Here is a 24,071-nt window from a genome sequence, read left to right on the forward strand (position 1 = left end):
ATCCCATTCAGGATTGTTGTAAGTTTTTCTAATCATTTGTCCCAAAGTCCTGTTGGGAAGTAGGCCATCTGGTGGACAGTAATGGGTGAGGACTAAAACAATTATGTAACAACATTAGGTCTACACTTAAATGGTTAACCATAATTCAATACCAAGAGCAATAATTAAAGGTATACGTGTCTTCATGAAGCTATTTAACAACATTATAAGCTCATGTGAAAACTCCGTGGCTTACCAAACAATGGTAAGTATTTAAAATAAGATGACTAATGGCTACAATAAGATGGTACTGTGGGGTATCAAAATGAAAGTATCTGCAAAATTCATTCCCCAATTCTGTGGTTACAATGACCAAGCCTTCTTGGATCAATAAGTAAAAAATGTTCTAAATTTTGCTTACCTTAGACACTCTTAAACAATTGTTATAAGGAAGCAAGTTCATAATTTATCCAAGCTAGCTGAATAAGTAACTGAGAATACAAATAATAAAATATTTCTTCCCTGTACTCTACAGTTAGAGGTGGAAATCTTTGCCCTTCACAGTTCATATTCTTGTTTCCTGGACTAACAAAAAGTCCAACTGAGTCTATGAAACTGCTGCTTGAAATCAAATCAATCTGTAGAAGCAGAAGCAGCCTGCAGAGACAGATTCTGCCTGAATTACAATCCATTGGCTGCATGCAGTGTTATTTTAATGTTACACAATTTTGGGCTTTATATAACATAATAAAAAATGTTCATTTATGAGAAATAGTGCTGAAAGAAAAAGCAAAGAGGTTACTTGATATTTTGTCAATGAATAAATACAGCCTCCACTAAACTCTTGATAAATGAATGTAAAAAAACAAACATTTTCACAGCACATGATGTAAACACTAAAGCACATTAAATAAGTTTTCCATCATTTCTTCTCAACTTTTCAGGATAATGGAATAAACAAACTAGACCAACAAGGAAATTGCATGAAATTCAAACACGAGTCCTAAAAAATACTAGTAATTAGTGCGTGAGATTTGAGTCAAAGTATGATTCATAGTTTTTTTGATAACCTTTGAAATATTTCTAAAACAAAGCATATTACCCAAGCCTTCGGCTCATCTGAATACATGCAAGAATACCATAGGTAAGATGACCTTACTAAAGGAGAAAATTTGCTGATCAGTTGGCAAGATGTCTCTGATTGGCTGAGGTGTTGCTCTAATAGAAAACAATGGGCCATCACAATAAAAATACTGTTAGATATGATTCTGTAATTGGATATCACTTGCTGGACAATCCTAGTGCACTGTTAGCTACCCTAACAACCAACTTAAGGTATTCAAACATGCTCTTATGTGCCTTATTTGTCTTGCTCGATATTCTAATACAAGGCCATATTCTCTGCAAACAAAAGAAATATGTTCATGCCTAGTGCATTTTTTTCAATTAGCCAAGAGCTTGAGGAACATGTTAGTCCTGGTTGCTTTCTCCATGGTAAGGCATCAGCCAATCAGAGTCAACTTACCTAACAATTAATACTCTTTTCTACTGTAGTATAAATTCTCTGACCAATTGAAATATGGTATGCTTGTGTTCGTCCTGATCACTTCAAGAAACAAAAAGACCTGGGCAACAAGTCACTCTTTCAAAGTATGTACAAGAATAGATCGAGAAATTTACAATAATCATAGTAACATGGGTGTAGGAATCTCATCCAATTCCCTATCCAGTTTCATTTGAATTATGTAAGAAAGCACTAAACTGGAATTTAAGGATACTTGGAGCTTAATAAACATTAAAAAACTGTGCATTTATTAGTTCTCCTGTAGCTAGAAGGAAAATTATTTTGAAGCATTCAGTTCTGCACTCATTTATGATTTTTATTTCTGATTTATTCAAATAGTCACCAACAATTGCACATTATATTAAGGCTGTGCTGATTTTTGCTTTGATTATTTAGAAATATTGAATATCAGTGCTTCTAAAATTCTATCAGAGATAATACCTCCTTTTGTTTAAATTCAAAATAATCCATATAAACTATTGATTGTATTTAATTTTCAGCTTCGGGGTTCTCAGATATGTGAAGAAACCAGGTGCTGCCAGAGCTGCTGAGCTTTTCCAGCAACTTTGTTTTTGTTGAAGAAGCCTACTTCTTTATAGCATTTTCTGGCTGACTGCCTTTCTTGCTGTCAATTGACTTACTCATGAAAGGACTAGAATTGATGACATTTAACAAATTCTGTAAAACCAAGGGGAGATTTCTTAATAAAATCTACACTGCAGTTAAATTGAAGGCAAACACGATAAGACTCAAGTCGTGACAGAAGAACCTGTTTCCCCAGTATAGTGGTACATTCAAAAATTATAATTAATCTCATTTTTATATCACATATTTTATGTGTATAAAGTTAAAAGAATAAAGTTGAAAAATATGAAAAAGTTATCAATTAATAATATTAAAATCGCAGGATTAATTACAACACAGCAGGCATTCATCTGTTGTTTCTGCAACATATCTCCTTAACAGAATACCACACTACCACTTTTCTCCCATTGCCCTGCACATTCTTCTTTAATGGGTAACAATCCAAATCTCTCTTTAATGTCTTGATTGAGCCTTGATTGGAGGCAGGGTGGTGACTCGGAGATAGCACTACTACCTCACAGGGGCCCGGGTTCAATTCCAGCCTTGGGTGACTGGTGGAGTTTGCACTTTTTCTCTGTATCTGCGTGGGCTTCTGCTGGGTATTCCAGTTTCCCACCACAGTCCAATGTTGTGCAGGTTAGGCAGATTCGCCATGCTAAATTACCCTGTAATGTCCAAGTCTCTGCAGAATAGATGAATTAGCCATGGCAAATGTGGGGTGACGGAGATAGCAGTTGGATCTGGGTGGGATGACCTTCAGAGGATCGGTGCAGACTTGATGGGCCAATTGGCATCTTCCTGCACTGTAGGGATTCTATGAACACTTTTCATTTAACACATGAAACACTTTTCACTGTATTTTTATTTTCAAATGACAATTAATCTGAATCCATATTTCAGGCTATACATTCTAGAACCTTATCGCTTGTTTTGCGAAAAAATTCTTTCTCTTTTTGCTATTGCTTCTTAACCAATTGTTTAAATCTTGTTCTTGATTAATCCATCAATTGAAACACTATTTCTGCAAATTACATCATTTGTGTGTGCTAACCATGTCTCAGTTGTGAGCATTCTCAGGTTTGATTCCACAAGGTGTGTTCAAATCCCATCCCAGAATCCAAGATCAAAACTGACATTTCAGTGTAGTATTAATATAGTGCTGCGATGTTGGAGGTGTTGTAATTTGAATTAGACATTAAACAAAAGCCGATCTGCATCTCAGGTAAAATTAAAAGATCCCACGGCATGATTTTGAAGAGCGCTGGGGAGTTATCACTAGTATTCTAGACATTTATCCCTCAATCAATATCACAAATCTAGATAATTCAGTCATTATCACATTGCTGTTTGTGGGAATTTGCTGTGCACAAATTAGCTGCCTTGTCTCCTATTTTACAAAAGCAACAATGTCCCAAAACTATTAAATTGATTGCAAATGCTTTGAGATGTCTAGAGGTCAAGAAAATTGCCATGTAAATGTAAGTTTTGTTTCTTCTCTAAAATTAGATATATTGATGACAACTGCTTCATCTGAAAAACTATCTTGGTGTTCCCATAGATTATTAGTTTTTCAGAATTATCCTCTTCAAACTGTGACTAACTTACTTAATTGTGTTGGCACCCATGCAAGCAGACTGAGAAGCTCTGAACAGATCTCTATTTATTCCTTTAAGTTGATCAAATCAGTAACTCAGTAACTGGAGAAAATGCATGGATACAGCCCCAAATGCCAAAGTAAACTGGATCATGTCTCCAGTTGTGATGTGTCATCATTTTATAGTGGTTACTTTAGATTCCAGCTGCTTTGCAAAGCTGTGGTAATCTGATTCATTAGCTTTTTAAAAAATGCTTAATATTATTTTCTAACATTGTCTTTAAAGAAAACACTAATGCCATACTTCCGTTGAAAGGCTCAACCCCCAGTTTCAGTATATTTAATTTCTATAGAAGCGAACACTTTTAATCTGATACCAAACTATTTAATCTACGGTTTTAGCCAAAATAAAAGAAACTATCGTTGGTCTGTCTGAAGACGTTTTATAAAGATACCAATCAAAAGCATCATGCAATACATCTTAATAAAATTGTGGACTGATAATACTAAATAATATTCCTACTTCGTAGGTAAAATGTTGAAATCATCTTGGGTTAATATATTTCTGGGAGTGAAAGAAACTAGGTAAGTTGTTTTCTGGTAAACGTTTTTGGAAAATGAATCTTGTTTTCAGAAGTGTATTTCGATCACCACGGAAACCTCTTTTGGGCTGCCACATCAGAGAAAACCCAACAGCTGCTTTTGTTTCCAGTGTAAAGCTTCTGCTTCATCTAAGCTCTTTCCTTTGAAAGAGTCTAGACCACACTGTTGTTTATACATCTGCACCTGTCGTTCAAAAAAGCTGATAATTTTTATTCTTGTAGTATTCTAGGTATTAAAATGCTGGACTGAAACAAGACATAATATCACGACTAATACAAATAAAGTTATTGTGTAGGCATGGACACATTCTTGATAAAAGTGAGAACATTAAAGCGACATGGCAGTGTGATAGATTACATTCTCTCAAGTAATTTATTAAGAGCTGTACTATGACTTTTGAAAAGTAATATTACTTTCTAGCATCCATCCACATTTAAGTAAAATCTTCTTTACCTTGTAAAATTAAAGCTTTGTCTTTTTCATCAACTCTTATAAATAGCTTTGGGGTTTGAAAGAAATGTGTCAGAGGGAGTTATATCTTAACTGTTGTTGGGATTATTCCCAGGCACATGGCCACTCTCTGCCACAAGTAGAGCACAAAAAGGTGACAAAGGCAGTGATTTCCTGTCAGCAAAGAGCAGAACAGGGCTGTCTAGAAGTGATGCAAATGAGGGAAACTTTCACCATGGTTTGTTTGATTCACTCAGGGTCAAAGCATGCCGAGCAGAGAGTGAGACACATGAGAGCAGGAAGAAACCCAAAGGAAATAGAACTAGAGTCTCTCAAGGAAATATAGCGTACTGTTCAGAAACTCAGTGTCGTCTTTATATCCATTATATCCATTAGCTAAATAGAACTGCACAAATACAATCCAGTAAAAAAATGTTTTAACTGGAAAAAGTGTTATCAAATATTGCTTGAAGTTACTGTCCATGAAATCAATATTAGATGGAACTAGTTTCACTCTTATGATCCGGTAAAGCCTGTTTATTTGAACTCATTTTAATGGAATAGATGTAATTTCTTATGCAATTTGTACTTTGGTAGATTGCTCCACAGTTGGATAACTCAGTTACTGCATTGTAATTCAGTGCCTGATTTCTTAGAAGATACAGTAGTCGTCTTTTTTGCCTATCCATTGAAACATTTGTTCTGCTTTGAAATGCTATTGCAGATTACACACAGTTACAAAACTTTAAAATCAGCGCAGCAAATTCAGAAAATACCATTATGGAGCAACTCTCACACAACTCCAGAAGGGTAGTGAATGAGCAGAAATAGCATCAAACCGAGTTGCTGAAGCAGCATATTGGTTTGAACAAAATATTATTGTCATCAAATAATTGATCACACGAGTGTGTAGAATTTTATAATGTCAGACTTCTATGAATAACCAAATTAAGTTTGTGAAATGGCATATTCTAAACTTCTCTAGATTTGACCATGAAAAGCTAAAGGCAAAGAAGATGGAAGACAAAATTAAAGTTTGCTGCAGACCTGAACAATTAAAATCATATTTTGTCTCTGCATCAAAAGAACAACGCTTAGCTTGTAATTATCTCATTGAGGTATGAACACAATACAATCTTTTTTGTTTCTCAGAGACTTGTACGTTGGGTCATCGGATTTTCCAGCTTCAAATCTGAAGAAGGAAAGGAGATCAGAAGACATAGGAGCAGAAGTAAGCCATTCAGCCCATTGAGTCTGCTTTGCCATTTAATGAGATCAAAGCTGATTTGATAATCTTCAACTCCACTTTCCAGCCTTTTTCTCATTACCTTCCATTCCTTTTATTAAAATTCAATACAAACTTTGAACACATGAAATGACCCAGCCTCTGCATCCCTCTGGAGTAAAGAACTCCACAGATTCACCTCCCACAGAGAAGGAATTCCTCGTCGTCTCCATTTTATATGGGTGATGCATTACCCTGAGATTATGCCCTCTGGTATTGTTCTCTCCCACAAAAGGAAACAACCTTTGTGAATCTGCCCTGTTAAATCTCCCAAGAATCTTATTTGTTTCAGTAAGGTCACCAGTCATTTTCCTGAACTACGGGCCTAACCTACTCAAACTCTTCTAAAACGCTTCTTCCTTACCTGGGATCAACCCTGCTCTAAACTGCCTCCAATTTCATTATATCTGAAATAACTGCACAGAGGCCAGTATCCCGTCACCACGTCACCCCTTATTTATATGTGCACAGTGCATGGGCTCTGACCAGCCAGCTAAAAAGCCAGTCACTGGCCTGAGAAGATCTACTGAATTTGCTATTTATATCTGTCAGCCAAGGCTCCCTGAATGATCAATGTTAACAATCCCAATCAAGGATCTCACAGTCAAAGAGATCCACGTGGCCATGGTTCCAATCACTACAGGACTACAGTGATTTTACCATATTATCCAGCAAAGTACAGTAGTAATTGTTTTTCTGCGGCTATCAGCTAGGGACAGGACAAAATAACATGCTCACAGTGAAGGTTCTCAAACAGAAATTGATCACTGTGTAAGATGGTAACTCAGGTCCAAGGTCAATGCTCCATTATGGGATTTAGGTTAGGAAGGCAAAAAAATTGGAATGGAAATTGAAGAGAAATAATAAACATAATTGGCTTCAGATAACTGATCACAGCTTTTGAACAAAGAATAAAATTCAGTTTCACTGTGGTGCTGATAGCCATCTGATTGATCTCTACTCCCAGTTCTTCGGAGTAAGCTGCCATTCTTACTTGGAAGGTGGCCTGGCAGCGACAACTGCAGACAAGGTATTTCTCCAGGATCTCACAAAGTATTACTGCAGGGTTTCACAAAGCATTACTCCAGGGTCTCATTGGACAGAGATAATGGGAACTGCAGATGCTGGAGAATCCAAGATAATTAAGTGTGAAGCTGGATGAACACAGCAGGCCAAGCAGCATCTCAGGAGCACAAAAGCTGATGTTTCGGGCCTAGACCCTTCGTCAGAGAGGGGGATGGGGTGAGGGTTACATAGAACATGACAGCACAGTACAGGCCCTTCGGCCCTCGATGTTGTGCCAACCGGGTTCTGGAATAAATAGGGAGAGAAGGGGAGGCGGACCAAAGATGGAGAGAAAAGAAGATAGGTGGAGAGGAGAGTTTAGGTGGGGAGGTAGGGAGGGGATAGGTCAGTCCAGGGAAGACGGACAGGTCAAGGAGGTGGGATGAGGTCAGTAGGTAGGAAATGGAGGTGCGGCTTGGGGTGGGAGGAAGGGATGGGTGAGAGGAAGAACAGGTTAGGGAGGCAGAGACAGGCTGGGCTGGTTTTGGGATGCAGTGGAGGAGGGGATGGGCTAGGCTGGTTGTGTGATGCAGTGGGGGGAGGGGACGAACTGGCTTTCTCTCCATCTTTGGTCCGCCTCCCCCTCTCTCCCTATTTATTCCAGAACCCTCACCCCATCCCCCTCTCTGATGAAGGGTCTAGGCCCGAAACGTCAGCTTTTGTGCTCCTGAGATGCTGTTTGGCCTGCTGTGTTCATCCAGCTTCACACTTTATTATCTCATTGGACAGAATAGCTTATTGCATTCCTCTCAGTGGAGAGAGATATTGTAGTTAGATATTTTATCAAGGTTTTGGACCCTAGACTATAAGAACTGTTGAAATAACTCATGGTCTGCCTTCAGTTATAGATTACATTCAAAAACAGACAATGTATATTCTGCCATAACTATAATCAATATCAAGTTTTGACTCAAACTCATATCCAGTATAATCAATATCCATTATTCTGTACTGAAGACTTGATGTGGAGGTGCTGGTGTTGGACTGGGTTGGAAAAGGTCAAAAATCACATGACACCACATTCTAGTCCAACAGGTTTCTGTGAAAATACTAGCTCGTGGAGAATTGCACCTTCAACAGGCGTCCTGGTGTCGTGTACCGAAGACTAAATTGGCTGCTATTACATGTGAGAATGGAATAAATTTGGCATCAAAACAAAAGAACAATTAAACTTCAAGCAAGCTGGAACTAAGCAAGTGGAAATCTGTAATGAAATCTGAGAACACAGAACGGCTCAATTGTCAGCTGTAAGAGAAAGGCATGTTAATGTCTCAGATAAAACCCTGACCTGTTGTGCATTTCCAGCATATCTGTCCAAGGTAATTATGCTGCATTGGAATCAAGACTGATGTACAAAAGCATAGTCAGATTAGAGAATCTATTTCTCTGGATGGTTGAAGTTAACATCTAATATAAAGCATAGATATGAGCATTTGATTTTCCATCTGCACCCTTAAATCTTCTTTCCATCTGATTATTCCTTGTCTTGACACTCGAGCAACGAAAGAGTTTATGCAATACTCTTTACAGGGATGAAAAGCTATTTTGTATTATTTTACAACCTTCTGCAGAATTCTACCAAGTTATGTGCCAATTTTAGTGAAATGTAAAATATTAACAAATTCGCTTATTTGTGTCTAAAAATGTGTATAGTATCTTATTTGTATCAAGCCAGCTCTTTACCTAGTTCGACTGAGTGCTCATGAAATTTTGCAAATCCATGTTTATTCTTACAGCAGAGATTGCTCAGAATACAGTATGTTTGAGAACTTAACGCTGAGTGGTGACAGTATTGAGTACTTTAATACAATAGAAAACTTCAAAGAAAAATGCAGCTACAGCTGTGTAATCAGACTGCAGGAAATGAAGTCAGAACTCATGGAGCTACACAGCATCAGACAGTTATAGTGACAATTGATAATAATGTGGCTTCAATGACGGGAGAAACAAACAGTCAGAATCTGAACAATATAAAGTGCTGAAACTGTAGAATCAGATTATAGAAACATTCAACACAAACAGAGAATTAATCATTACAACTGGTATCTAAACCGAGGCTATGCAAATACATCTGAAGGGAAATGTAGGCTCTTAGAAATATTTTGAAAAACGTCATCTAAAATCTGGTGAAGTATGATGATAAATGCTGACCTACACCTTGCCAAAATAAAATACAGTCTGGAACAACACAGACAAAAGTAAAATCAAAATAAATGAAAGCTTCAGAGGCACCAAAATTAATAAGATGAAATTTCAGACATGACTTTGGCTGACATATCAAAGGGGATAGGAAACTTTGGCAAACAGTTCTGCATTAAAAAGCAAATTTGGTTTGAAAGGACATGCTTCACAGAAACCCATAAATGGAGACTGGGCCCGGTATTCAATATGAATGAAGGAATTTGGAATTGACAGGGACAATTGTGGGCTTTTGAGAGACATGGCTGCCAAAGCATATGAATTGTTCCTCCTATTCCAAAGAGTTTCCTTCAAAATATGAGAGATGCAATATTTTGCTGACCCAGGTGCTGGTTGATATGTGAGTTTTGGTTTGGCAACATTCAAAAACAGGCTGAGCTTGTTGTAAGAGGAACTGAAGAAAGCCAGAGTAAATCTGGTGCAGAGAGGGCAAGTACATTGCAGTCACCTACAAACTGTAGGTCATGTGTATCTGTAATGGTCAGTTTAGTTTTAGTATGGAGTTGAAAAAGTAAAGACAGCTGCCACCAAGGACAAAGAAAACACTTCAACACACTCTGGAGTTCTCCTTGAAGAAAAGCAGGAATGAAATTAATGATAGAAGGGTCTTGCTACCAATTGTTCAAAATGGCAGCTCTTGTCCATCAACTTGCATCAATGCTTTGAGCCATATTGTCCTCACGACAATTCAGAATCTCAGTAGAGTCGAAGAGAAAGCAAAACCTAAACTCCGGATCCATGTGGGTAAAGAATTGGTCTGTTCAGTTAAGTGAACACCCATGACAGGAATTTGTGATCTTGGGTTGACATTACCCTAAAATTGAGGGCAATTTACATCACAGACAGTCGTGGTGACACAAGGTCATTCATAGATTTCATAGAATCCCTGTAGTGTGGGAACAGGCCCTTCAGCCCAACTAGTCCACACTGACCCTTAGAGCATCCCACCCAGGCCTATACCCCTATAACCCAACAAATCTACACATCTCTGAACACTACGGGCAATTTAGCATGGCCAATCCATCTATCCTGCACATCTTTGGACCGTGCGAGGAAACCAGAGCACCCAGAGGAAACACACGCAGGGAGAATGTGCAAACTCCGCACAGACTCCGCCCAAAAGTGGAATTGAACCTGGGTTCCTGGCGCTGTGAGGCTGCAGTGCTAACCACTGAGCCACCGTGCCACCCCACCACTGAGCCACCGTGTCACATTAAGATTTCAATATTTAAAGAACAAGAACAGTAGAGCACAGGAATAAACCCTTCGGCTCACAAAGCCTGCACTGACACATGACGCCTTTCTAAACTAAAAATATTTTATTCAATGTTGCAAACGGATTACTTTATAATAATGAAATTATGTCACAATTGTGCATCAAGTAAGATAAAGGAGCAATTCATGTACAGCAAGAAAATTAAATGGATTTGAAATATATATATTTATTGACAAAAATTCTTCATGTCCAACTTTAAATAAATCACAGTGCTTTACTCTACAAAATGAATTTCTTTCTCTAATCATTTGTGGGATGTGGCTGTCGCTGGCTGGCCAGGATTTCTTGCCCATCCCTGGTTACCCTTGAGAAGGTGGTGGTGAGCTGCCTTCTTGAACTGCTGCAGTCTTCCTGCTGTAGGTTGACCCACTTTGCCATTACGGTGGGAATTCCAGAGTTTTGACCCAGTGACAGTAATGGAACAGTGCTGTATTTCCAAGTCAGGATGGTGAGTGGCTTGTGGGCAAATTTGGAGGTGGTGGTTTTTCCCATCTGTCTGCTGCCCTTGTCCTTCTGGCTGGAAGGGTTTGGTTGGGGCTTTCTGAGAATCTTTGGTGAATTTCTGCAGTGCATCTTGTAGACAGTACATACTGCAGCTACTGAGCAGCAGTCGTGGAGGGAGTGGATGCTTGTGTATGTATTGCCAATCAAGCAGGCTGCTTTGCCCTGGATGTTACCAAGCTTCTTGAGTGTTGTTAGGGCTGCAGTCATCCAGGCAAGTGGAGAGTATTCCATCACACTCCTGACTTGAGCCTTGTAGATGGTGGTCAGGATTTGAGGAGTCAGAAAGTGAGTTACTTGCCGCAGTATTCCTAGCTTCTGGCCTGCTCTTGTAGCCACTGTGTTAATGTGGTGAGTCCAGCAGAGTTTTTGGTCAATGATAACCCCCAGGATGTTGATAGTGGGAGGATTCAGTGATGGCAACACCATGTCAATGGGTGGTGGTTAGATTGTCTCTTATTGGTGATGGTCATAGCCTGCATTTCTGTGGCATGAATGTCACTTGCTGCTTCTCAGTCCAAGCCTGGATGTTATCCAGACCTTGTTGCATTTGAACATGGACTGCTTCAGTATCTGAGGATTCACGAATGGTGCTGAACATTGTGTAATCATCTGTAAAGGTCCCCACTCCTGACGTTTTGATGGTGGGAAAGTCATTAATGAAGCAGCTGAAGATGGTTGGGCCTTGGACACTACCCTGAGGAACTCCTGGAGAGGTGTCCTGCAGCTGAGATGATTGACATCCAACAACCACAACCACCTTCCTATGTGTCAGATATGACTCCAACCACCAAAGTGTTTGTCTCCTGATACCAAGTGATTCCAGTTTTGCTAGGACTCCTTGGTGTCACACTTGGTTGAAAGCAGCCTTGATGTCAAGGGCTGTCACTGTCATCTCATCTCTGGAATGCAGCTCTTTTTCCCATGTTTGAACCAAGGCTGTAATGAGGCCAGGAGCTGAGTGGCCCTGGCAGAACCCAAACTAAGTTACTGAGGAGGTTATTGCTGAGCAGGTGCTACTTGGTAGCAGCTGATGACACCTTCTATCACTTTTCTTGTGATCGAAAGTAGACTGATGGGGTGGTAATTGGCCGGGTTGGATTCGTTCTGCTTTTTGTGTACAGGATACGCTTAGTCAATTTTCCACATTACCGGGTAGATACCAGTGTTATAACTGTACTGAAACTGCTTGACTCAGGGAGTGGCAGGTTCTGGAGCACAAGTCTTCAGTAGTATTGCCAGAATGTTGTCAGAGCCCATAGCCTTTGCAGTATTCGGTGTCTCCGACCATTTCTAGATGTCATGTGGAGTGATGTGAATTGGCTGAAGGCTGGTATCTGTAAAGATAGGGACAACTGGAGGAGGCCGAGATGAATCATCCACTCTGTACTTCTGGTTGAAGATTGCTGTGATTGCTTCAGCCTTATCTCTTGCAAAGGGATATTTGTGGAGCTACCCCTCCAGTGAGTTGTTTAATTGTCCACCACCATTCTCAATTAGATGTGGTAGGACTGCAAAACTTAGATCTGATCCATTGGTTGTGGGATTGTTTTGTTCTATTACTTGCTGTTTGGAGGCTTTGCCAGGTTGACACCTCGTTCTTCAGGTATGCCTGGTGCTGCTCCTGGCATGTCCCCCTGCACTCTCCATTGAACCGGGGTTGATCCCCTGGTTTGATGGTCATGTTCGAGTGGGGGATATGCTGGGCCATGATGTTACAGATTGTGCTGGAGTACAGTTCTGCTGTTGTTGATGGCCCACAGCACATCATGGACGTCCAGTCTTGAGTTATTAGATATGAGAGAAATCAGTCCAATTTAGCATGGTGTTAGTGCCATACAACACGATGGAAGCTATTGTCAATGTGAAGGCTGGACTTCATCTCCACAACGACTGTGTGGTGGTCACTCTTACCGAGACTGCAATGGTCAGCTGCTTCTGCAGGTGGCAGATTAGTAAGGTTGAGGTCAAGTATGTTTCTCCCTCTTGTTGGTTCCCTCACCACCTGCTGCAGACCCAGTCTAGCAGCTATGTCCTTTAGGACTCAATCAGCTCGATCAGTAATACTACTGCCAAACCACTCTTGGTGGTGGACACTGAAATCCATCACCCAGAGTACATTTTTTGCCCTTGCCATCCTCAGTGCTTCCTCTAAGTGTTGTTCAACATGGAGGAGTACTGATTCATCAGTTGAGGGAGGATGGTATGTGGTAATCAGTAGGAGGTTTCCTTCCCCATGTTTAACCTGAAGCTATGAGGCTTCATGAGGTCCAGAGTTGAAGTCTTCTCAAGCAACTCGCTCCTGACTGTATCCCACTGGGCCACCATCTTTGTTTGGTCTGTCCTGCCAGTTGGACAGGACATACCCAGGGATGGTGATGGTGGTGGCTGGGACATTGTCTGTAAGGTATGATGCTGTGAATGTGACTATATCATGCTGTTGCTTAGCTAGTCTACCAGACAACTCTCCCAATTTTGACACTAAACCCCAGATATTAGTGAGGAGGATTTGGCAGGGTCAACAGGGCAATTTCTGCCCTTGTCTTCTCTGGTGCCTAGGTCGCCATCTGGTTTCATTTCTTTGAGACTTTGTTGTAATTGGTACAACTGCATGGCTTGCTAGGCCATTTAAGAGGGCAATTGAAAGTCAATGACATTGCTGTGGGTCTGTCATCACGTGTAGGTCAGACGAGGTGAGGGTGGCAGATTCCCTTCCCTAAAGGACATCAGTGAACCAGATGGCTTTTTCTGAAAATTGACAATGATTTCATGGTGATCAGTAGATTCTTAATGCCAAACATTTTTGTTTAATTATTGAATTCAAATTCTCCCATCTGCAGGATTCAAACTCAGGTCCCCAGAACATTAGCTGTGTCTCTGGATTAATAGTCTAGTGATAATACTACTAGGCCACTGCCTACCCTTGAAAGTTTTGCTTGTAACTGAATAGCTTCAGGGTCTTTTTCTATAAAAAGAACTTTTGTTTTCTTCAAATAAATCCATTCATAGAGGGTTAATGCATCATTTTATTATGAATGTGGATGTTACTATAGCTGAAATTTGAGTGACAGCCTCAGAAGATAGCAAGCTATTAAACAATAACACCTCTTACCAATCAATCATATTATATTATTTTGATGAACAAATAAACACTGCATACATAGATATGAGGTGGCATCAAAATAACATATCCTTAAGGGAGGCTAAATAGAGGTTGGATCTTTGTTAGAGGAATCTCCTACTCATCCTCCAATAGCATCATCCCATGACATATTCTAAGTAAAAATGTTGACCTTGATGGGTTTGTACAGAGATAGAAATGTAATTATGAGAAAGATGACAGGAGTTTTTAGCTTTTGAGCCTGGCAAAAAGTCTGGAGAGCACTCCTGATACAAAGTGATATCACGATTTAAATTCTATGATAATCTATTAAGTTCCAAGTTTACTGAGTTCAGTAGATAACTCAAGATAAAGACATTGTGGCCGAGTCAAGTGCAGGTGTTCCAATGAATTGCACTTGCAACCCATGTGGTTCACTAATGTCCTTTAGGGAAAGAAACGGCCATCCTTACCTGGTCTGGGCTACATGTGATTCCAGATCCACAGCAATGAGGTTGACTTTTAACTGCCTTCTGAGCAATTAGGGATAGGCAATAAATGCTGTCTAGCCAGCAATGCCTTCATCCCATAAATGAATAAACAATCATGATGTCTATCGCACAATGCGATTCAAGGGTGAGCGAGGTAGTTGTTGGTCAACTCGCTCTTGATGAAATGCAACTTTGTTGACCAGACATTCATCATGTACAAAAGAAAGTAGATTCAAAAGTTTGTACTCATAAAATTAAACTTAAAACTAATTCCAGTCTTTCTTACTTTGCCTGTAGTCCACGAAGAGAATTTCTAAATAAACTTCACTGTAGTATGTCAAAAACTTTAATTTCCTTTACCAAAACTATCATCCAGAGGGTACAGCACTGGTGGAATGAATTTCTCTACATTCTTTAGAAGAAAGACAGGAGGGAATATATTCTTTTATAACTGTAGTTAACATAAATGAGGACTAAACAAGAGGGACTGAAAGGATAAGTTTCGGTGAAGGTGAGGAATAAGCCTGTGAGCAGATAACAGGAAACGAAGCAGGGTACTTGATTCCCTTCTGGGCAAGCCATCCTATGCTAAAAGATACTTTGAAGTCCAAAGAAATTATTTCTTTCAATAGTCTATATGTGTCTCACTGCCCACTGCCAATTAGCAGCAAACCAGTTTCATCCAGGTAAAGCAAAGACCCCAAATGTGGTGCATTGAAATGAAAATCAAAGAATACACAAACCTCCTTTGTGCACGCTAGTCTGCTTAAAAATTCTCTTTTCATGTATATAGTTATACCTCCGGAGAATGTATGTGCAATTTTCTCTCACAGCTACCTTTGGTTCTATCTAAGTACCGTTTCTGCAAATAGTCTGTTTTCTTTCCTCATGGTTTCTCGAAAATACAAAATGTGATTGGTCTTTATCTGTATCCCACCGTACAACAACCACACATTAATGGCATTCACCTCCTGCTGGGTGTGAGAAAGACAAAGCCTCAGATGCTTCCCTTACTGGAACTGATAATGCACAGGCCTCGACTTTAAGATATTTGTCCCGATGCCACTCTTAAAGATGATAGTAACTTGTGTTGAAGCCACTAAGATAAGAGATCAGCTACTGTTTGACCTTGAATTTCCATTCCTTGTGTAAAAATGAAAAATTACTAATAGAGCCAGAGGGTGGTTGTTTCTTGTCATTATCCTGTTGTCAACTCTGATGGCGGTTATTAATTTTTTTTTCTTTACGATTCACAATCTGCTCTTCGAAATGTGCCATATGTTCAAAGCAATTCAGGGATGACAACTGTCAGAATTACAACAATAAAAAATAGCCTAAACGAGGCAGATTTACTGCTTTGGAGTTTCTGCTGAAAATAACCCCTGAAATGCTCTAAGACATTGCTCTGTTCTGGTTTAAAATGCTGTCATGTCGACAGTATAAGTTTTGAGATTTTTGTCAATAAAAGGACAAAGTAATATCTTACAAAATAGAGTACTTAATAGGCTAAGTAACAGGACATACTAATATATATATTTTCCATTTATTATTTGGGGGAATTCAAAGCAGTATCAGAGTCTAAAATATCACTTTAGATTTGTGAAAAATAACAACTTAAAGCAGTAAAGGCTGTTTTTCTATGATTAATAAAAATTCATTGAAAACTAACTAGCGTCAGTGTAGTGATAAAACAGAGTCCTGGAAAATTCTGTTCGTAGAGTTTCTGAAGGACAGACTAATCATGTGAAACCTCAAATTGAAGCATATACTGGAAAGTACAGTCCCTATTTTCACCGACTATTCATTTTGTATCAGTCTATTTATTAACCCTGTCTCCTTTATTTCTCTTCATTTATGGGAATAATTCTTCATTCCCTTATAAAATTAAACCTAATAGAATGTGATAAAGGGAACAGTTTGGCAATTATGATGTCGGCACTCTTTGTAGGCATGCAGGAGATGGAAATGAAGTTGGGGACAGGGAAGGGAATTCTAATAGGCACCATGATATATACAATGAACGCCAAGATGTCCACTGAGAGAAAGACTTGACAGGCTAATCAGATTTTCCATATCTATGTAAAGACAGTAACATAGGCTCTAACCTTGTAAAGATGCTGCTGCTGCTCTTCTGACATCATCAGGTCATGGCTGTCCATCACTATGGATTCCATGTCAATCAGCCAATCCCAGAGCTCCTGGTACTCCGATTCAAAGTCCAGAAGGCTGGAAAGAAGAATTAAAAATGCATTATGTATGACATAAATAAAATATATATTCCTGAATGAATGTTGACTGGAAATTTTAATTGCTTGTTATAGAGAAAATTAAAACTTGAAACTAGCCAGCAAGACTTCATTAAAATCTAATGTAAGTAGATAGCACAGCATGATAAATAAAGTAAAGTAATAATGTACCAGAGAGACAAAAAGAAGCATTCATATAATTAGATTTTAACAATGATAAACTCATGACCATGATTTTGCTACTTTATTCATGGGTAGCAAAGACATATGATAGGCCATATTATGGAAATGATCAACAAATTTGATTCATTGCCTCAGTATTGTTTTAAACCAGATTATAAATCCCCATTTTAATACAACCTTTTCATCAGAATCTCAACTGGATAGATGTATATTAAGTAAACACGACAGCCAATAGCACAGGAGGCAAGCCTACAGCCAAAGGTTTTATAAGAAGTTGAAAGTATATCAGACACACTTTTTAGTTGGGCATGAGTGAGTATGCCAAACCACTCACAAGGGCTGGATGGAGCACTAGACAGGTGCTCCCCATAGACATGTTTGATGCAAAGGTGAGGCCATAAAGTCAAAATGAGGAATTCTCAAAAAGACAGTAATCGTTAAAATTCAAAAGATGATTGTAAGGTTTGCATTAAATAAATCATTAGATTGAGGGGCTTAAAAAGATTAAAGCCCTGTTCAGTTCAAAGCACATCGCCTGAGTTATGTGAACTCTCTGGCTTACAACTCAGCTTTCACACTCTGATGCAGTAAGCAGTGGTAATTGTGAAAAATGCACATATCAACAAAGCAATGTGCAGTTCTCAAGAATTACTTAAATGTGACACTAATATGCTCAACAAGACTGTATGTTGACCAATCCTTCACAAAAATTAACCATTAAGTTCTTCTAAATGAGGAATATGTTGTTCAATGCCAGTTAATAGAAAGAGAACTAGTCTTCTTCAGAAAAAAATTCTGTCATATATGAAAAGTATTCAAAATTTGATTCAATGAACATAGACTTAAATGTCACAGCAAATATATATGTTCTATTCGGTAACCCTTAAGAATTATTTCTGTTACATGTATAATGATCTGTTCAATGGGCAACAGAATGAATTCTCTGGGATTTCATATGCAAATAAAAATCCTAGGTAATTCAAATCATGAATTTCACACAATTTTCACTTTTGATTCAACTTGAGTAAACAAAAGCAGCACATTGGCTCTCTGGAGGCATTTGGAATATGTTTCAAATGTAGAGTACAATTTCTTCTAAAGCCCCTCAATGTAATGTTGAACTCTTCAAGTATGTTCTTACCAGGTTCTCCTTGAAAGAGTCTCCCATGCATGCAGCTTAACTGCGCATGTATCAAAATAAATTGCATGTGCTCATTACAGTTTTCATATTACACAGCTTTGGATTTCAAATTCAATTTATTTTATGTATCTCTAATTTATAATCTGACAATTTGCAAATGATTTATATTTAAAAATTGAGTGAAATGATTTTTCAAAGAAAATATTAATGGTACTGAAATAAAATGGATGACACCAAGTTGCAAGAAGTATCATATAATTTTATTTCAAAAATATGTCAGTGCCAAATCAATTTTGCTACATCATGAATTATCTCCAGGCCTACATGATGTATCTTTCCTAAGCTGGAACAGCACTTTCAAAGTTCAGTACAAGCTTTACCTTCTTCACTTTTTGACGTGGCTGATAAAGGCAGGAAAAGAATGAGATTCACAGACTAAGTTTCATCTCCAATTCAACTGAGTTGACTGGGTTGATTTACAAGGGACCACTAGTTCTGATGCCACTTGGATAGCAAAAAGAACATTACCAGGGTTCCCTCTTTTGAACAATAGTCCCAACATCAGGCTTCACTGTCTGAATTCCACAGCAGAATAACTTACCAGGCAGAAACATGAAGAGGGGCAAGGTACTGAAGGGTGAATTCAATCCCTCTCATTGAAAGTTCCCAATTTAACCATCAAGTTAACTGTCAAGTTAAGGATACTCCTTCACAATGGCAAAAAGAACATCTTAGTTATTGTGACCAATCCTTTTGTACATTCTAGTGATTAGATAATAAGTGATACAATCAGATGCTTGGAAGCTCATTGAATTATTCCCCAGCTGAGCATCAAAGACTAAATAAGGATCAAATTAACCTATCTTTATTGGTATGCAATGCTTACACAACTTATCATCATCAGTCAACTAATGCCAGGCCACCTGTAACAGTGCTTTATTCTTTAAGGTAGAGGCTTGAACCTGGTGTTGTGTTTCAGACTGTCCATATTTGCTCTTTCATTGGCTTGTTGTGTACTGCAGCCATATAATGGCTTCAGGTTGGGGATGCTGATGCCTAATTCAAGGTTTCGCTCATGTGCCTTTTGATGGTCTTTTGTAGCTATTCCTCAAGCTCAGATAGCCCTGTGGAATGGTACAATAGGCAGAGTAACACAGGGGCAGTTGAAAAAAGAAATACTCATGGTAAACATAGATGTGTAAAGACTGTAAAACCACCTTTTGATATGAAGTCTATTGTTCTAGTCAATGTGTTTTGAAGGCTAGTTTGCAATGGGTAAATGGTCCTTTTCTGCTTCCTCACTGATCCACTGCCATCTTATGAAGAATTCTTCTAGAATGCCTTCAATGGAAATCATATTCTTTGAAATCTGTTGGAAAGCTATCTCTTAGTTGCTTTTCTACTTATGCAGCCTTATCCTGCATGTTTTCCTCTTCTAATTTCCAATTCCCTTTTCAGCCACTGATACAAGGGGGATACAGATGGAAATGTCCACTGAAAACTCCCATGGTAAGGACTTCAAAATAGAAATAAATAACTTGCATTTACATAGTGCCTTTCATGGTTTCAGCCCCAAAGTCCATTGTAACTGGAAAAGTATGTTTCAAGTGGAGCTATTCTTGATATGTAGGGGAACAGAAGAGGCAAAGTATGAACAGTACTCCACTAAATTGTCACCTCAGATTATGAGCTCAAAATTTCTTGAATGGGCTTGAATCCATAACTTCTTTGTGAGTGGGAAGAAAAAAAATTTCTGCATGAAACTGGCAGAATAATTTCTTATCAGAATAGCCAAAAAGAAATCTCCTTAATTGCTTCAGTCAGATCTGATACTTCATAAAAAGTTGAAGAAGATTCTGCTTGGCCTGCTGTGTTCGTCCAGCCTCACATTTTATTATCTTGGAATCTCCAGCATCTGCAGTTCCCATTATCCCTTTCCTTGCTTGAATGTGTTATGTATGCGATTGACTTACCTGCCAGTTCTTTTAGACTTACCAAGTCAGGTGTAATACTAGTAACAAATGTTGTGAACTCAGTGACAGCAGCTTTTGCCTTCATTACTCTAAATGTGCACCAATTAGTGGGTAAACACATTTTTTTGCCAGACCCGTGTCTCACTGGATTTGGTCCACTTTGTAGATTGGACAAAACTGGCATATCTGATTCACAATCAGTCAAGTGGCCCCTACACGAAATTACATTATCTTAAGGGTCAGTTGGTCGCTGGTAGTTCTCTAGCCTCTGAGGTAAAAGATGGCTAATTTACAACTCATTTCAAAGACATGTATACAAAATCTCGACTGATGCTCCAATGGAGCACTGAGGTGAAATGATAAGCCATTGTTTTGTTCGTCCTTTGGATAAGTAGAAAAGATCCAATGGTATTCTTTGAAGATGAGCATGGAGTTGAATTAACCAATACATATTCTTCAACTAACACAACTGAAGCAGATTTTCTGGTCATGATTACATTGCTGTTGGTGGGAACTTAGTATACATAAAATTTGTTTCTGCGTTTCGACATTTCAACAATGATTACAATAATATTGAATTGTAAAGCACTAGGATATCCTGAAATAACGCAAGGCACTACATGAGTGTAAATCTTCCTTTCTTGCAGCGCTTTTGCTCCCAATATACTAGAATTTGGGGATTCTTGTCATAAATCAAAATCAGTATAAAATGTGAAAAACAACAAAATAGAAAAATGTGGAGACAAACAAAATTACTTTGATTGTTACGTATAGTCTAATCATGATCATGCCCTTCCTGAATGGACTGATGATGCTTGCAATGTGTAGAGACCAGTAAAATTCTTTCCCCATTAGGAAGCATGCATTTTATGGAATGCATAGGAGTTCTTTATGTTTCAAATCACGAATAGAACATATCAAGATACAAGACAGGTCCCTTGGAAATACCTGTGTGCGTTTGGCCTATACATGCTTATGTACTTTCAATAATACTGTGCTCTTATTATTCTCTCTCCCCTTGTTGAAACACTCTTGACGTATAAGACATCAAAATGGAAAAAATCCAAATCTTTAAAGCAAAACGGCAGTTATTACAGAGTTTCCAAAACATGTGCAATGATGGAATATTTTGCTGAAAGTAAGTAAATAGAATGCCTGAAGAAATGAAGATTGCAATATTAAACTCAACAAACTCCTTTGTCTGTCAAAGGTTGGGGTGGCAGGGGTTTCTGACATAAAATGGTACTTAAGGCCTAGCTTCAAATTTTATCATTTATTTTAACATCTTGAATAGGCCAATTTAATTTACCAAGGCCTGATATGGGCTTGCTGTGGAACTGCACAGTATATTTAATTTATAAAAATGAATACATATTATTATGTACTTAACAACAGTCATATGATGTAGTTCATGAAACAATTAACCCTGGCAATTAAAGATTAAATAAAAACTAATGATCAAATAAATCCCATACCTGTAAGTATCTACCCGATTGACTTTTGACATTGCAGCAAATTCTTGTTTTCTATTGTTGTGACTCGTGTACTGCTCGCTATAAAGCTTCAGTGACATCTGTTCCACAGCATCTCTCCTGGTCTCTAAGTTGATAAGCTGTATTTCTCCCTGGAAGCAGAGGTGCATGTAACTAATAAACATAAATAGCTCAGTATTCATCAACAGCTCAGAATAATCTCTGAATCCTAAACTCCAATGCTAAGATTTCAGATATTATCCTTTGAGAATCCTTTGAAAGTATATGGGCATTGCATCAATAAAATGGCATACTTAGGCTTTAGACAAAATGAGTAATGTATTCTCACTCCCTTGTGTGCTATTCAACTGTATAATTTTACAGACGCCAAGCTCACATTTAGTGAGATTCAAATAAAATGTAGTACTCAGTGGGTTAACAATTAAGGTTGCTTACAATTTCTGGTCTCCAAGGCAAGTCAGGGCAAAGAGTGGGAGTGATTTTACAACGTCAGAATTTAGTTCAATTGGCTGATATTACAATAGTATTCGTTCAACTTTGTCACCAGAGTTTCAAGGGCTTAGATCACCAAATTCTAGTAGCACTGTTATATTGCATAGTCCTGATTGTCACAAATTATTGGCAGAAGCAATTTACAAGCATTGCCTTGTAGCCTAGGATAGATTTTTTTCAGATAATCCCACACCACTTCCACAATCATTAATATTTTACTTGCAATGCTTTCCATTCTATTTCAATTCTGCACTTTTAAAATCTGGCTTTAGACTACAATCTTTCCCCAGTAGCATTCATTAGCATTCTCATTTCAGGCAAACTATGTTCCAATGAATCTGTTGATGACACAACTAATTTACCTGTATCCTGGAGTAATTCAATACCTCTATCCCAAGATATTGCCAGCACAGTTTCAACATGAATGCAAAACAAACCAGAATAAAAAAATCCTATTTGCAACCTTTTAAAGAATCTCAGTTGTGTTCTATTTGCGCTATGAAAATGCTGCTGTTAGAATTTCTCCAATAATGTTGCTTGCTTTCAATCTCAGTTTCTTGTATCATGTTTGTGATTGAATTTTTTTGTTGATTCCCTTCTTATGCTGAATATTGTTAACATAACAGAAGCAGTGGACAGATAGACCTATCTCTAATCCTCTCTCAGTTAATAGTTCTCCACAGCTTAAAAGAGCACAGAAATGTTGGGACTGTACCAAACACTGGTTCTCTCTTTAATTCACCCACCATTCTCTAGGAAGCACCTTCTGTCAATGATTTGGGTATGTATTCCAAACATGGGTTACATTATGATGAATTACAATTTAGCATTCCAATTTGCAATGTGTAGGTACAATTGCAAATTGTATCATTCAACCATGTTCCTTGTCTCCTTGGCTGAATGGTTCCACTTCAACTCCAGGTTAGAAATTTTTGGGTTTTAGGGTCATTCCAAGATGCACACATAAACCAGGCTGACAGTTGAGTGCAGTACAGAAGCATTCTTGCATTATCACAATTGCTAAAATGACAAAGGCCCATTCTGCCTGTGTAGGAGAATGTAAAGGATCTTGGAATCCTCACCAACCTCTTCAAATGAAATGATTACCTGTTTGCTAATTGTAGGACTTTGCCAAGCACAAATTGGCTACTTACTTGCCTACACTTCAAAAATACGTTTTTCAAAATACGTAGTTCAAAAATACATTTTGAAAACACAAAGGGTGCTGAATGACATTAAGTAGTGAAATTTGGCACGTATTCACTATTACCATACGATGTGCTTTAAACATTCTATTTTATGAAGCTACTCCTGCCTGACATGCATGTGATTTCCCCAAATGTATCGACTGATTGTAGGATTCGGCTGTTCAAATTGGATAAATAAAAACTAAAAGAACTGTAGACGCTATAAATCATAAACAAAAATAGAAATAGATGGAAAAGTTCAGCAGGTCTGGCAGCATCTGTGGACAGAAATCAGAGCAAATGTTTCAAATCCAGTGACCCTTCCTCAGAGCTGATGGTCGTGAGGAAAAAGTCGGTTTTTATGCAGAAGATGGGTTGGGAGGAAGGGGTAAGAAGTAAATGATAAGTGGAGAGGGAGCCCAGAGAGATAGAACAGTTGGACAGACAAAGGACTGGATATGATCAGGCTAGAAGGCTGAATAGCTGTTAATGGGAACTATTAGTGGCTAATTGTGGGTTGTGTGTAATAGCAGACCATGTGATAACAAGGTCTGTTGTCGGGTTTAGGGTAAGGACATGGGAGATGGTGCCTCAAGCCCTAAAACTGTTGAACTTGATATAGAGATAATGGGAACTGCAGATGCTGGAGAATTCCAGGATAATA

The 24,071-nt window shown here is 38.5% G+C and overlaps 1 protein-coding gene across 4 annotated transcripts in view; it reads right to left on the reverse strand.

Annotated features, from left to right (window-relative positions):
- The window catches only part of akap6 (A kinase (PRKA) anchor protein 6), a 359,686-nt gene that overhangs the window by 96,654 nt on the left and 238,961 nt on the right, over positions 1-24,071 (reverse strand). For all 4 annotated transcript variants that reach the window (XM_048538018.2, XM_048538019.2, XM_048538021.2 and 1 more), the window contains 2 exons: positions 21,711-21,859; positions 16,798-16,918 (listed from right to left, as the gene is read on the reverse strand). In XM_048538018.2, the coding sequence (XP_048393975.2) occupies positions 16,798-16,918; positions 21,711-21,859 (270 nt within the window). The remainder of the gene's footprint in view (positions 1-16,797; positions 16,919-21,710; positions 21,860-24,071) is intronic.

The sequence above is a fragment of the Stegostoma tigrinum genome, chromosome 10, assembly GCF_030684315.1.
Source record: "Stegostoma tigrinum isolate sSteTig4 chromosome 10, sSteTig4.hap1, whole genome shotgun sequence".
Classification (NCBI taxonomy): domain Eukaryota; kingdom Metazoa; phylum Chordata; class Chondrichthyes; order Orectolobiformes; family Stegostomatidae; genus Stegostoma; species Stegostoma tigrinum.